General features: G+C 41.0%; 1 protein-coding gene across 1 annotated transcript; it reads right to left on the reverse strand.

Annotated features, from left to right (window-relative positions):
- Nucleotides 1–10,524: 10,524 nt before the first annotated feature.
- rpl15 (ribosomal protein L15) lies at nt 10,525–13,038 on the reverse strand. The gene is made up of 4 exons (XM_079571420.1): nt 12,905–13,038; nt 12,022–12,203; nt 11,575–11,711; nt 10,525–10,877 (listed from the first exon to the last, which is right to left on the reverse strand). Exons 2-4 carry the CDS (start codon nt 12,191–12,193, stop codon nt 10,572–10,574), a joined length of 615 nt encoding a protein of 204 aa, XP_079427546.1. The 5' UTR covers nt 12,194–12,203; nt 12,905–13,038; the 3' UTR covers nt 10,525–10,571.
- Between the last annotated feature and the right edge of the window lie 78 nt (nt 13,039–13,116).

Here is a 13,116-nt window from a genome sequence, read left to right on the forward strand (position 1 = left end):
TGACCCTAAACACAAAGCTAAATCTACAATGGAATGGTTCAATAAAAACATATTAATGTGTTAGAATGGCCCAGTCAAAGTCCTGACCTAAATCCTATTGAAAATCTGTGGAAAGGTCTGAAAACTGCTGTTCACAAACGCTCTCCTTCTAATTTGACAGAGCTTGAGTTGTTTTTTAAAGATGAATGGGCTAAAATGTGCAAATCTTGTAGAGTCAAACCCCAAAAGACTTGTGCTGTTATTACAGCAAAAGGGGGTTCCACAAAGTATTCATTCATGCTGTATGAATACTTATGCAAGCCCCACTTTTCGGTTTTCTATTTTTTGAAAAATAACAGAATCATGTATCATTTAGCTTTCACTTCACAGTTGTCGGTTACGTGTGTGAACGTTCAGTAAAAAAATCCAAATAAAATCTTTATGTTTAGGGTTGTAAACATGACAAAATGTGCAAAAGTTCAAGGTGTATGAATACTTTTGAGAGGCACTGTAACCAATGTTTCTCCCTTTCAGCAAGATCTTGAAACTAACAATTGCAGAGACAGAAAAGACTCTGCTGTTTGTCACGTGTGGTATCAGATCAGTTTTGGTGTGCCCACGTATCAGTGTTTGTAAAAAAAAAAATAGTGAAACAACCCCAATGGTAACTGCAACTAGTAAAAGTGTATTGGTTCAAAAATATGAAGACATTAATTTAAAATAGAGCTGACTTCTAAAAGGAGCTACAGGTCATAGGTTCTGCTCTTCTGGCTTTTGTTGCCTGGTTATTAGGTGACCAGTACGTGCAGTGCAGCAGTTACTTGGTTCAACGGGGTCGATGGGTCAGTTAAAAATGGCTGCAGCCGAGGAACATCAATCAGGATTGTCTGCGAGGGCATCCCTCAGGCAACTCCACTTTAGCTTGTTGTTTGAAAACCAGTTTGCATGGAAAAAACAAAACAGTTAAGCGATGTAAAAACTAAGTGAAGTGCGGATTGGGTCAGTGGGTCTCTATTCCATTGACAAAATGGGTAGAATGTGGCCCAAATAATCGTTGGCTCACAATGTTCAGAGGGAATTCTGGCTCGGGAGGTCAACGCTACAGTATGGAGTGCTACTTTAGCTGCACTGGACACGAACCTTAAAATAAAGATTGTTGGCAAATTGAGGCCTTAATCGACTTTTAGAGAATCAGTGTCAAGTCTCAAATATAGCTTTGTGTGGAGGCATTAAAATAAAATTGTGTTAGTGAGTATGGATGGGTTTTAGTCATACTTTTTTCCAGTTATGATTGCCATTTTGAGGATTTTTGGGACCTTTGATGAAATGGATTAAAAGTAATAAGTTCTCAACATAAACGCTAAGTAAAGTACAGATCCTCGTAAATTCTACTATTGAACAGTACTTAAGTAAATTGACGTTGTTACTAACTAACAATGTGGGCTGGGTGTAGACCCACTAACTGGAGGGTGGGTGGTTCAAATCTTGCCTGAGCTCCACTGTTGTTGTATCCCTGAGCAAGACACTTTCCATGTCCATAAAGATATAGTTTTGTGAGATGTACATGAAAGTGTTCAGTTACAGTCCAGGGTTTCTGTGCGTCTTTAAAAAGTCATTCAATTATTTATGCCAAGATTAAAGCCTTCAAAGTCATTAAAACATTAAATTGGATTCAAACTGGCATCAAATGTACATTTCTTAGAAAATATAATTTTTCCTTAGAGACAGACTAACACTGTCAACACTACTCAATAACATTGCTGAACTATTTTTACTGCGTACATTCGTCTGAAATACAAAAACGATCGTCTTAATCCTAGAACACTATCGCTCAGATTCATATCACCATCACTAACGCCGGATGATTTTTACCCGAGATAAAGTACTTCATCAAAATCTATCAAAACATGACAATACATGACACACTGGAGTCGTTTTCTTTTATATTAAACGGTGTTGTGTCTAATAAAACTAAAGAAAAGCATCATGAGAGGACCAGATAAATATGCTCCAAAATTACTGGAAAATGTGGAATTTGGGAACAAAAAAATCCTATAAAATAAAATAATGAAGATGGAAACTTGGTTTTTGGTCCACCCATTCCTGGGATATGTGAGAGTTCTCCGCTGAAGGTCCTCGGCACAAACAGCCACAGGAGAGACAAACATACTTTTTTCCAGTTATCATTGCCATTTTGAGGATTTTTGGCCTGCAGAGCAGCACAGGAAAGGGAAATGGCGCGTTCCTATGTTTTACTGATCATATTCATTTTAAGATTAGCCATATATTGGGGGCTTTGGGTGAGTATTTTGCAAAGAAAAAACAACATTTGTTCAAATTAGTGGGAGGAACACATCGTTTTCTGTGTGTTATGTACAGCGCAAGCAAGATACAGTATTTGATTATTGTGGGTTTTTGTCTATTTTCCTTCAGCGCAAGATGGTTCATCGGAGCGTGCAACATTTTTAGGACTGCCTGTTCCTGTTATATTGATTTGTGCTGTACACTGTGTCTTTTCTGTCTTCCTCTTGTAGTTTCAACCTTTCCTGTGTCAATAAATCTGCCAAGGACACCACGAGTCGCAGAGTTATTGAAGCCAAGAAGGTATTTTGTTGACTCATAACTAATGAAATATAAAATGACATGCAGATTTTGGAGTAAACAGCTCCTGTTGCCTTTGCCAGGTGTGGTCGCTGAGTGAGTGGAACAGTTTGAAGTAGGTCTGCGCGGTTTTGGCAAGTGTGCAGCTCACGGTCCCGCCCTTCTTTTCCCCTTGCAAACAATCTCCGGATGCCATTTAATTTGTCCTCAGTCCATTAACATAGCGCTTTCCAGTAAAGCTTCTTTTCTGCACAAAAAAGAACATTGTGTTATTGAGATATAAACACGAGATATGCATACTGTCATGTATCTCCCATATCACTGCCTTCAGGAACTGCTGCCTGACGCGTAGCATTGTCCAAAAGAATGTATTTGAAGGTATTACTGACTGAAGGCTGGAAGTGCAGTGTAGAAACCTGTGGGTAATACTGTGCAATGGTCAGATGTATATGAATATTTCAGTGCAGTGTGGGCTTCTGAGTGCAGCTGTTCTTTAGATGTCAAAGTCATTGATTTTTGTAGTTCCTGTATGGGGGCGTGACATCTGCAGGGTTCCTCTGAGGCCATGTGCACTCGGGTTTTTACTCTACAAAATAACAGAGTCAAGAAATGCATATCTTTACTTCAAATATTCATTCTAGGAAAGATTAAATGAAAATATTGCCTCTAAATCACGCTCCCAATATATTTTTGTCTTGCATCTTTTGTTGTTGCTGGACGTGAAATGGTCTTTCAATATGCAAATGGCGTTTTTATTTTACTTCTGCCTTTTCTCACAAAAAAAAGCAAAATAAGAAAAGCTGAAGCACTGCGGATTTGTAAAACATGCACACTTGTAGCGCCTCATTCACTTTTAGCATTTTTTTTGCAACATTTCCCCCCAAGTGAGTGGCCCGCCTGTCTTTGTGTGTTTTTCACAAGAAGCTTTTGTACCACCACGCCTCGGCTCTTTTTGATCTAGTGCAGCACTTTCCGCTATTCCACCATCTGTGCGCAGAGTAAACCTTCATGTAAATGTTGTTGCCACATCAGAAAAGCAACAAACTCGAGGTAAAAAAAAAACCCCAAAACAATTCACTTAACTAACAATTCATCGTTAAGTGTGAATGTGAAAGTGTTAACTCATCATTTATTAAGGCGTAGTTATTAGTGGGATGTCAACATAAAGCATTACGACCAAAAGTATTTAAAGCCCATGTCTGACTAAGTGTTGGAGTGATTTATTTCGCTCTACCGTGGTCACTGTGACACTGAGGTGAGTGGGTTTTAGCATTTACCCCAGAACTATGATTCAAAATGTCACCGCCAATCATTTTCTACCTTGCCATGGAATTTCATTTTGTTTTGTACATTGGTTGGTCAGAGGTGCTCAAAATACTTGTTTTCAAATACTTCAGTGATAGTATGTGTAGCGGAAAACACGTCGGTGTTCAAAGTAGAAAGTACAAATCTGTTTGAGTAAGTGCAGTGAATAAGGACAGACCTTCCTCCTTGTTGTGAGTCAGTACCGCCATTACTATTAACTATAACAACATAACTATTAAGGTTAAGTGTGCATATTAGATGTATTAAATGAACAAAACATGGATGAAGTAACTGTAACTACTCTGGGACCTTTGATGAAATGGATTAAAAGTAATAAGTTCTCAACATAAACGCTAAGTAAAGTACAGATCCTCGTAAATTCTACTACTGAACAGTACTTAAGTAAATGGACGTTGTTACTAACTAACAATGTGGGCTGGGTGTAGACCCACTAACTGGAGGGTGGGTGGTTCAAATCTTGCCTGAGCTCCACTGTTGTTGTATCCCTGAGCAAGACACTTTCCATGTCCATAAAGATATAGTTTTGTGAGATGTACATGAAAAGGCCTTGGTCCAGTGTTCAGTTACAGTCCAGGGTTTCTGCGGCTTTAAAAAGTCATTCAATAATTGATGCCAAGATTAAAGCCTTCAAAGTCATTAAAACATTAAATTGGATTCAAACTGGCATCAAATGTACATTTCTTAGAAAATATATTTTTTCCTTAGAGACAGACTAACACTGTCAACACTACTCAATCACATTGCTCAACTATTTTTACTGCGTACATTCGTCTGAAATACGAAAACGATCGTCTTAATCCTAGAACACTATCGCTCAGATTCACAACACCATCACTAACGCCGGGCGATTTTTACCCGAGATAAAGTACTTTCAAAACATGACAATACATGACACACTGGAGTCGTTTTCTTTTATATTTAACGGTGTTGTGTCCAATAAAACTAAAGAAAAGCATCATGAGAGGACCAGATAAAAATGCTCCAAAATTACTGGAAAATGTGGAATTTGGAAACAAAAAAAATCCTAAAAAATAAAATAATGAAGATGGAAACTTGGTTTTTGGTCGACCCATTCCTGGGACATGTGAGAGTTCTCTGGTGAAGGTCCTCGGCACAAACAGCCACAGGAGAGACAAACAAAATATGTCATATTTTGAATGGGTGTAAATGAGCAGCTGACTAAAATAACTATGTGTTCCTCACTTGCTGTGAAGCCAGAGACACTGAACTCTGCGACTGGAGCAAAGCTGTAGATGAAGTCGCAAAATAAACGTGGCAGCCCTGAATGTCAACCTTGAAAGGGGCAAGATTCCCTGATTAAATACACTAACCCTGCCCGACCTTCTATCACTATCGCTGTGTGGAAATCACCCGAACATGTGCCTGTAGGGAAAAGTGTGTTTTGGATTAGGAAAGCACCCAGGCCATCAAATATGTCAAAGACAAAGCTGAAGCTCCTCAGAGACCCAGGACACTCAGATAAACGCAGCATCATGAAAATCATATAAATGTATTTGCTCGCCAATAGTGTTCTAGGGTTAAACAAATTCAGCTGCAGTTTTGACTGACATTTTACACAATCTTTTGCTCAGAGGTTGTCCGTTGTGTCCAATTTAGTTTTTAATATCAAAATTTCCCCTTGAATTCAATTTGTTTTATTCAACGTTTCCAAATCTGGCATATCTGCTCTTCTACGAGAGGAGACATGCCATATCGTAAATCAAGATCGTTCAATATGAGATCGATCTCGATGTCATTGTGATGAATTCTTTTGTCAGATCGTGCAGCCCTCGGAACTTTCCTTAGTTTTTATGTCAAAAGTTTCCGCGACACAGAGATAGCGACCTAAAACACCTCACCCAAACAAACAGAGATTGGGTGAGACTCCAGTAAGAGCGAGATTACACGTGTGCACAGTTCGCCCACAGCCAGACGCTTCGCTCGCCTACATCACGACTCACATATGGTGCTCTGGAGGAGACGACGGCAGCCACTGTCTGTCCAGATGAACCACGGCAGAGGTTCAGAGGAACGGCAGAATCAAAAGTTCTCAATGAAGGAGGATTTGGGCATTTTTGAAAGTAGGTCACAGAGAACAAAGGAGAGGAGCTTGAGTTACACCAGGCAGCTCAGGGAAAGGCCAAAACGGTGACAGAAATGTGAAGTTTGGTCCACACATACTCCGTGTTGAATAATAGCCTATTTAGTTCCAAAATACTGAATACTTGCCTCAAAATGTATTGTGTAAAGTATTCCGTTACTTTGGGGGAACAAAATGAAGCTTTGCCTGTTGTGAACTTATTTACCACGAATTAAAAGCATGACAAAGTTGGATGAAGCTGAAATAAAATGATTGAGTACTCCAATGTATTCCTTTGACTTTAGGAAAGTAACTGGAAATACCCTCAAATGAAAGAGTAACTGCAGCGGAATACACACTGCAAAAAGTGGATTCTACGCAAGTAAAAAATGCCTTTAGGAAATAAAATCTAGCCTTTTCTTGTTCAGATATATTTGCTAAAAAACATAAGATAAGATAAACCTTTATTGATCTCACAAAGGAGAAATTCACTTGTTACAGTCGGCGTTACTTCACAGTCTTGTTGTACAGTCTGACAGCAGTGGGGATGAAGGCTTTGCGGTAGCGCTCCGTCCTGCACTGAGGGTGTCTCAGTCTGCCACTGAGAGAGCTGCTCAGCTCCTCTACAGTCCCGTGCAGTGGGTGGGAGGTGTTGTCCATGATGGAGGTGAGCTTGGCTAACACCCTCCTGTCCCTCACCTCCTCCACAGAGTCCAGGGGGCAGCCCAGGACGGAGCTGGCCCTCCTGACCAGCTTGTTCAGTCTGTTCTTGTCCCGTCCTGTGCTGCCCGGGGCCCAGTACACGGCAGCGTAGTGGAGAGCAGAGGCCACCACAGTCATAAAAAGTCCTGAGCAGAGGCCTGCTCACTCCGAACGACCTCAGTCTCCTCAGAAGGTGGAGGCGACTTTGGCCCTTCTTGTACAGGGCGTTGGTGTTGTGGGACCAGTCCAGTTTATTGTTGAGGTGAACACCCAGGTACTTGAAACTGTCCACCTCCTCAATGTCCTCCCCCTGGATGTTCAGCGGTGTGTGCGGTAGTGGCTTCCTCGTGAAGTCGATCACCATCTCCTTCGTCTTACTGATGTTCAAGCACAGGTGGTTGCGCTCACACCAGTCCACAAAGTCTATGATGACTGACCGGTACTCCAGGTCGTTCCCCTTAGACACACAGCCCACGATGGCGGAGTCGTCGGAGAACTTCTGGAGATGACAGCTGTCCGAGTTGTATGTGAAGTCCGATGTGTAGATGGTGAAGAGAAACGGTGAGAGGACGGTGCCCTGAGGGGCCCCGGTGCTGCAGACGACCACCTCAGACTCACAGCTGCGCAGCCGCACATACTGTGGTCGGTCCGTGAGGTAGTCGATGGTCCATGCGGTGAGATGTTCATCCACTCCCACGTCCTCCAGCTTCCCCCGCAGCAGCGCCGGCCTGATGGTGTTGAAGGCACTGGAGAAGTCAAAGAACATGACCCTCACAGCGTTCCCGGCGGGCTCCAGGTGCGTGAGCGCCCGCTCCGGCAGGTAGATGACAGCGTCCTCCACTCCGATGTTGGGTCTGTAGGCAAACTGCAGCGGTGACATGATATTTTTTCTTTTTTAATCTTCTTCAGCATTAGACAAAGAATATTTTTTCTTATTTTAAGAAAAAAAAAAAGATCCCAACAACTCTTAATTTAAGAACTGATTCTCACAGATTGATAACACACTCAATTTTTACACTCAAAGTTAAAGTGGGCGGCACGGTAGTGCAGTGGTCAGCGCCTCCGCTTCAGAGATAGAAGCTTCTGGGTTCGATTCCCACCTGGACGGGGCCTTTCTGTGTGGAGTTTGCATGCTCTCCCTGTGTCTGTGTAGATTTCCTCCGGGTACTCCGGTTTCCCTACCACTAAAAACATGTGCAATAGGTGAATCCTCCAGCCAGGCGATTCTGACCATCAGCCTGGGTCCACATCATGGAGATGGGTCCCCGGGCACGGCACTGCCGTCGCCCACTGCTCCTTACTGCCCCAATGGCATCGAAGGATGGGTTAAATGCAGAGGACAAATTTCCCTACGGGGACAATAAAGTATACAAAACAAATAGGAATATTTTCCTTAAATTAGTATGTATTAAGAACATTTTGCTCAAAAATGGCTATAATTTAGAACATTTTGCTTAAATCAAGCAACATTTAAGGAAAATACCCCACAATTTTTCACTAAATAAGAATGTTTTTCTTAAATTATTCCATTTTCTAAGGACATTTTGCTTAATTCTAGCTATTTATTTGCTTATATTTAGTGTTTCTTTCTTGTTTTATAATAAGAAAAATATTCTCGAAATAAGAATTCTTAGCAAGAAAAAAATGCTTACCCCATTGGCAGATTTTTTTCCTTAAAACAAAACAAAATGTCTTATTTTAAGATTTTTTTCCTTGTTTTTAGTAGGGTACTTTTTGCAGTGCAGTTACTCAAAGTATTCTGCAAGTTCTACAATAACAGTTGCTTCATTCTGGGCAGGTGGTGTTCTGACTTTTATTTTGTTTTTGATATAAACATTTCAAAGTCATACACTTTTGTTTGATGTTTATATTATACCAATATCATACTTATACTATAACAAGCTTTGAAACAAGTAAAGGCATAGGCACGCAAGGTGGCTACAAATGTGGCTCAGTTACACCAGTTCTGTTTGGACGAATGAACCAAAACTCCTCCAAACTACTTTGAGAAGCTTGTAGAAGGAAATCCAAAACTTTGCTTGACCCAAGTTTAAAAGCAATGCTACCAAATATTAATGACATGTATGTAAACTTTTGGTTTTGTAAAAAGTAATAAAGAAATGTGTAGAAAAATCTAGCTCTCATTCTTCTGAAATTTGATAAATACAAATAATTTCAAAAATTCGAATTTACCTAAAAAAAGAGTACATTCTGGTTTCATGTCTGACAGTGAGAAAAAAAAAATCCAAATGTGTCTTCATGAAGTGTATGTAAGCATATGGTTCTCACTGTAAGTGAAGAAATGTCCACATGAGTTGATTTTGTGGACGCTGCATCAAAATAAAAATGGATATTGTGACCAACCAACATTTGACCCGTTAGTCGAAACATGTTGCTTATGATAAACGTATGTGTATGTGTCGTGTAGTGATCTTGTTTGTCTATGTTCTATCTTGGAATCACTTTGAAAACATTGTGTTATTCCATAACATAAAAACATCATGTTTAACTCCACCTGAGGTCAACCTAACTCGGATTTAGTACCAGTGTTGTTTATCTAACCTTTATAGTCTGCGTGCAAAATCTGTCAATGGTCCACCTAGGGTGCATATTGGTGTGGCCGCCCTTTCTAGGTCAACAGGTGATACTATGTTAAAGCCTTTATTATAATTTATTATAATTTTGATGATTATGGCTTACAGTCCAGTTTCAAAATCTTCTCATTTTATGAGATAAGATTTTAATTTGGGTTTTTTACAGGCTGATCCATAATAATCAAAATAAAAAAATAAAGGCTATGCATATCTCACTTTGCACGTATTGAGTCAATCATATATTAGTTTCACAGTTTAAGTTGAATTACAGAAATGCATGTGAGAAGTAGATCCAGTATTCAGTGGTCCAGACATGGTAAGCGATCAAGAAACCATTGTAGTTTAAGAAAAATGTAGGAATTCTAGATGCAAAGGAAAAGTCATTCTTAGCAAGTGTCTAAAGCACATCTACAACATAAACTGCATATAGCAATAATGCTACAGGAAGGCTATTATTTAATGTCCTCTTAGATAGGGGCCTAAAAGTTGTCCCCATAATCTATTATGGAAAAAAAAACAAAAAACTTGCAGCCGCCTTTATGCTTTCAGGTTGAGCAAGATGGCACCTTTGTTCACCTCACATCGGCACCATTCTTCTGGTTCACACCATTGTAACTGTGACTAGGTGTCAACCAATTTTATTTGTCCTAAATTTGTTTTTGTTGAGCCGTTTTCCCCAAAACACTTTTGTCCTTTGGTTTATGCTACACATTCTTAAAATCCTAAAAACTTCATAGGATTTAAAGCACTTGCGTCTCTGACCTATTTACAGCTTTGGCAAGTTGAACCAGTTGCACATTTTTAAGGCCAAGCATAGCATCCCCTACAGGCAGGAGTCGACAACTTATTCCCATAGACCAGAGGTGGGAAAAATGGCGGGCCCTTTATTTTTTTCTTCTTTCACAATATTTACAATTACCATCAGGACAGTTTCAGAAATAAGTTGGTGCGTTTTGAAATGGGAGAATACTGTGCAGAATTAAGTTTGTCATTGTTGGTACGGTCCTCTACGACAAATCAGGTTTGTAATGTGGCGTAGATTAACTGCCATAAACCAATTATTAAAGTAAATACTGCAGGAAGCAACCTTCTGCTTTCAGGTTACTAAGCACCAATGAACCTTAGACAAGCCTCTTTTTTTCCTAGTAGTGGAGTCTGAATCTTTACCATGTGTAAACACTGACCCCTACCTGCCAGAATTGTCACATTTTGTGCCACAGTAACCACACATACTCTGCTGTGTCCCCATAAAAAGGCCTTTATTTTGTAGTAAATATTCACATATGGTCTTAGCGATAACGGTGCAGCTGCAGGGTGTTGCGTCTCTTCCAGGCGGCGCGGCGAGAACCTCCGATGGTGATGTGGAACTTGTGGCCCTTGCCCAGGCCACGGCTCTTCTTTCCTGCCGAGGTCAAGCCACGCATCTCCCTGTGCTTGTGCACGGCCTTTGTGATCCATTGGGTGTCTGGGTTGCGTCTGACGGCCTTGTGGAAGGGGTCGATCAGGATCACTTCAAAGAACTTGTACGTGGAGTCCTCACCCACCCAGTACGAGTTGAGCACACGCAGGGCACCGCAGTGACGACCAGCACGCTCCTGAAGGAAAACAGTCAACATCAGTCTGTGATCAAAGTGACATTCCATCCACACCCATCTACAGTCATATAACTTCAATAACTCAACTGTTACATTCATATTTTTATAAACACATGATCACATTCAGCATTGACCAATCAGCTTATCTAAAACCAGCTCCCATCAAGAACATCACTTTAACATATTTCAAGAGTAGCTTTAATCCAAATGAGACTGGAAATGTTTAGAAATGCACAAAGGCTCTGGGGTGTTTGAAATGCAATAGGCAAATAGAATATTCATGGGAGTAATTCCTTAGTTTTAACCTAAACCGTGGCCACGGGGCAATTATCAGCTCACATCAATCTGCACAGACAGAACACACCTGTGTCTATCTTTTACCCCTGTTCAGCACACCTTTCTCCTCAATTCTACGTTTTTTTTTGCACCAAAACAGAGCATTCCCCATGCTACGCGGAGGTGGTGCTGCACTTCAGGAGAGCTCTAGCCATGAAAGCCAAGGTCTGTGGTGAGACTGAGGCCTTCAGTGCATTCTGTCAAAGCTCAAAGAAAATGCTTGCAGCTCTAATTTAGGTTACCATTTATCAATTCATCACTAATGCCCATCTGTTCACACCATTTAAAACCTTGATTTCAAATAATTTGGCTTGAACTTGACTGCCAAACCTCATAAGCCAAATAAAAACAAACGCCCTACCTCAGCGACGGACTGCAAACTGCGGGCAAACTTGATCTGGTTGACGCCATGGTGCACAGGCTTGCCGTAGGTAGCACCCTTGGGCACGGGGCGTTTGCGGCCTCCACGGCGCACACGGATACGGTAGATTACGTAACCTAAGGAAGCAGAGAGGGAGCCATTAGCATTTCATTCAAAGTAGCGAAAGAGCACGACAAAAAACAAAACCAGAGAATGGGCAAATATAAAAGGTCAAACTCTGGTTCAAATCCAGGAGCAGTTATTTACACATCTTCATTTCTGAGATCTGACCAAAAGGACAAGCTTGCAGATACAGGGAGCCGACATGAGATTCTTCAAGGAGAGAGGGTGAGGAACTCTGAGTAGAGCCGCTGCTCCTTCACATCAGGAGCTGGCTGCGTGTTGCCTCAGGGATTCTACTACAACAAAAATTCCCAATGAACTTACCCTGCTTGGCCTTGTAGCCCAGTCTCCGCGCCTTGTCGGGTCTGGTGGGTCTAGGAGCACGGTGGAGGTTGGACAGCTGACGGTACTGCCAGCAGCGCACGCGGAGCAGAAAGCGCATCACATCGGACTGCTTTTTGCGCCATAGCTCCTGCATATACTTATACGCTCCCATGTTGACTTATCTGGAAAGAGAGATCAGTTATAAATATTTAGATGAAAATAAAAGATGTCAATTTGGGCCACAGAAATTGTCTAAATTTAAATGATTTATGCTCTGTTTGGGGGGGGAGAAATGGTCCCAATAGGGACCATCACACAAAACTATCCACATGCAGTTTCTGCACTGACTCGTGCTTATAGTGTGAATGAAGGGTGAGCGGTTACATCAACGCAAATCAAATAGATTTCGGCATGTGTCGTAATGTACATTATCTCTCTGGCGTGTATATATTCATAGTAACACGTAGTTCAGGAATAAAAACCCAACATGTCTATCATAAGCGCAACAACAGTTAGCATGCTAGCTTTGACACTAAAGCTCACACATTACTATGCCTAGAGATAATTGCAAGATATTAATAACTGACAACAGCATGAATTACAACACGCAGTTCCGCAGATTATTTGTACGTGAATAAAACCCATACATTTCACGTTTTCTACTCCGAAAGCTGCAGTAAGCAGCCACCGGTACCGTAGCCCCGAGCGTTCAAGAAACGGGGAAATCTGGCGCCTTAAACGATTTAATCCAATAAATAATCACAACGCAGACATTGTAAGGGAACCACTATTAAAGACCCTGAATGAAAATAGCAGATGATTTCTTTAGATGAACGATTTTAATGGATATTATTTGGGTCGAAGCATTGAAAATGTCGCTTACATGATGGCGTACCAGCCGGAAAGAGAGAGCGTATTTACCCAGCATGCCTTATGAAAACGTCAGGACGGTTTCCTGTGTGGGCGCTCATGGGAAATGTAGTTTAGTTGAAAAATAAGCCGCAAAATTATTAAAAAACTGTCTTATAAACGTTTTTATTTTAAAACACACGATATTTAATTAATTTCTACGCAGCGCTGACGACTGTCAAAGCA

Source organism: Gobius niger (assembly GCF_951799975.1).
Source record: "Gobius niger genome assembly, chromosome: 14".
NCBI classification, from domain to species: domain Eukaryota; kingdom Metazoa; phylum Chordata; class Actinopteri; order Gobiiformes; family Gobiidae; genus Gobius; species Gobius niger.

Excerpts from the sequence above, each read along its gene's own strand:
- rpl15 (XM_079571420.1), bottom strand. The coding sequence starts at position 12,193 with ATGGGAGCGTATAAGTATATGCAGGAGCTATGGCGCAAAAAGCAGTCC. Across the intron at positions 11,712-12,021 it reads GGGCTACAAGGCCAAGCAGG|GTTACGTAATCTACCGTATC; the intron begins GTAAGTTCATTG and ends CTGCTTCCTTAG. Across the intron at positions 10,878-11,574 it reads GTTTGCAGTCCGTCGCTGAG|GAGCGTGCTGGTCGTCACTG; the intron begins GTAGGGCGTTTG and ends GTTTTCCTTCAG.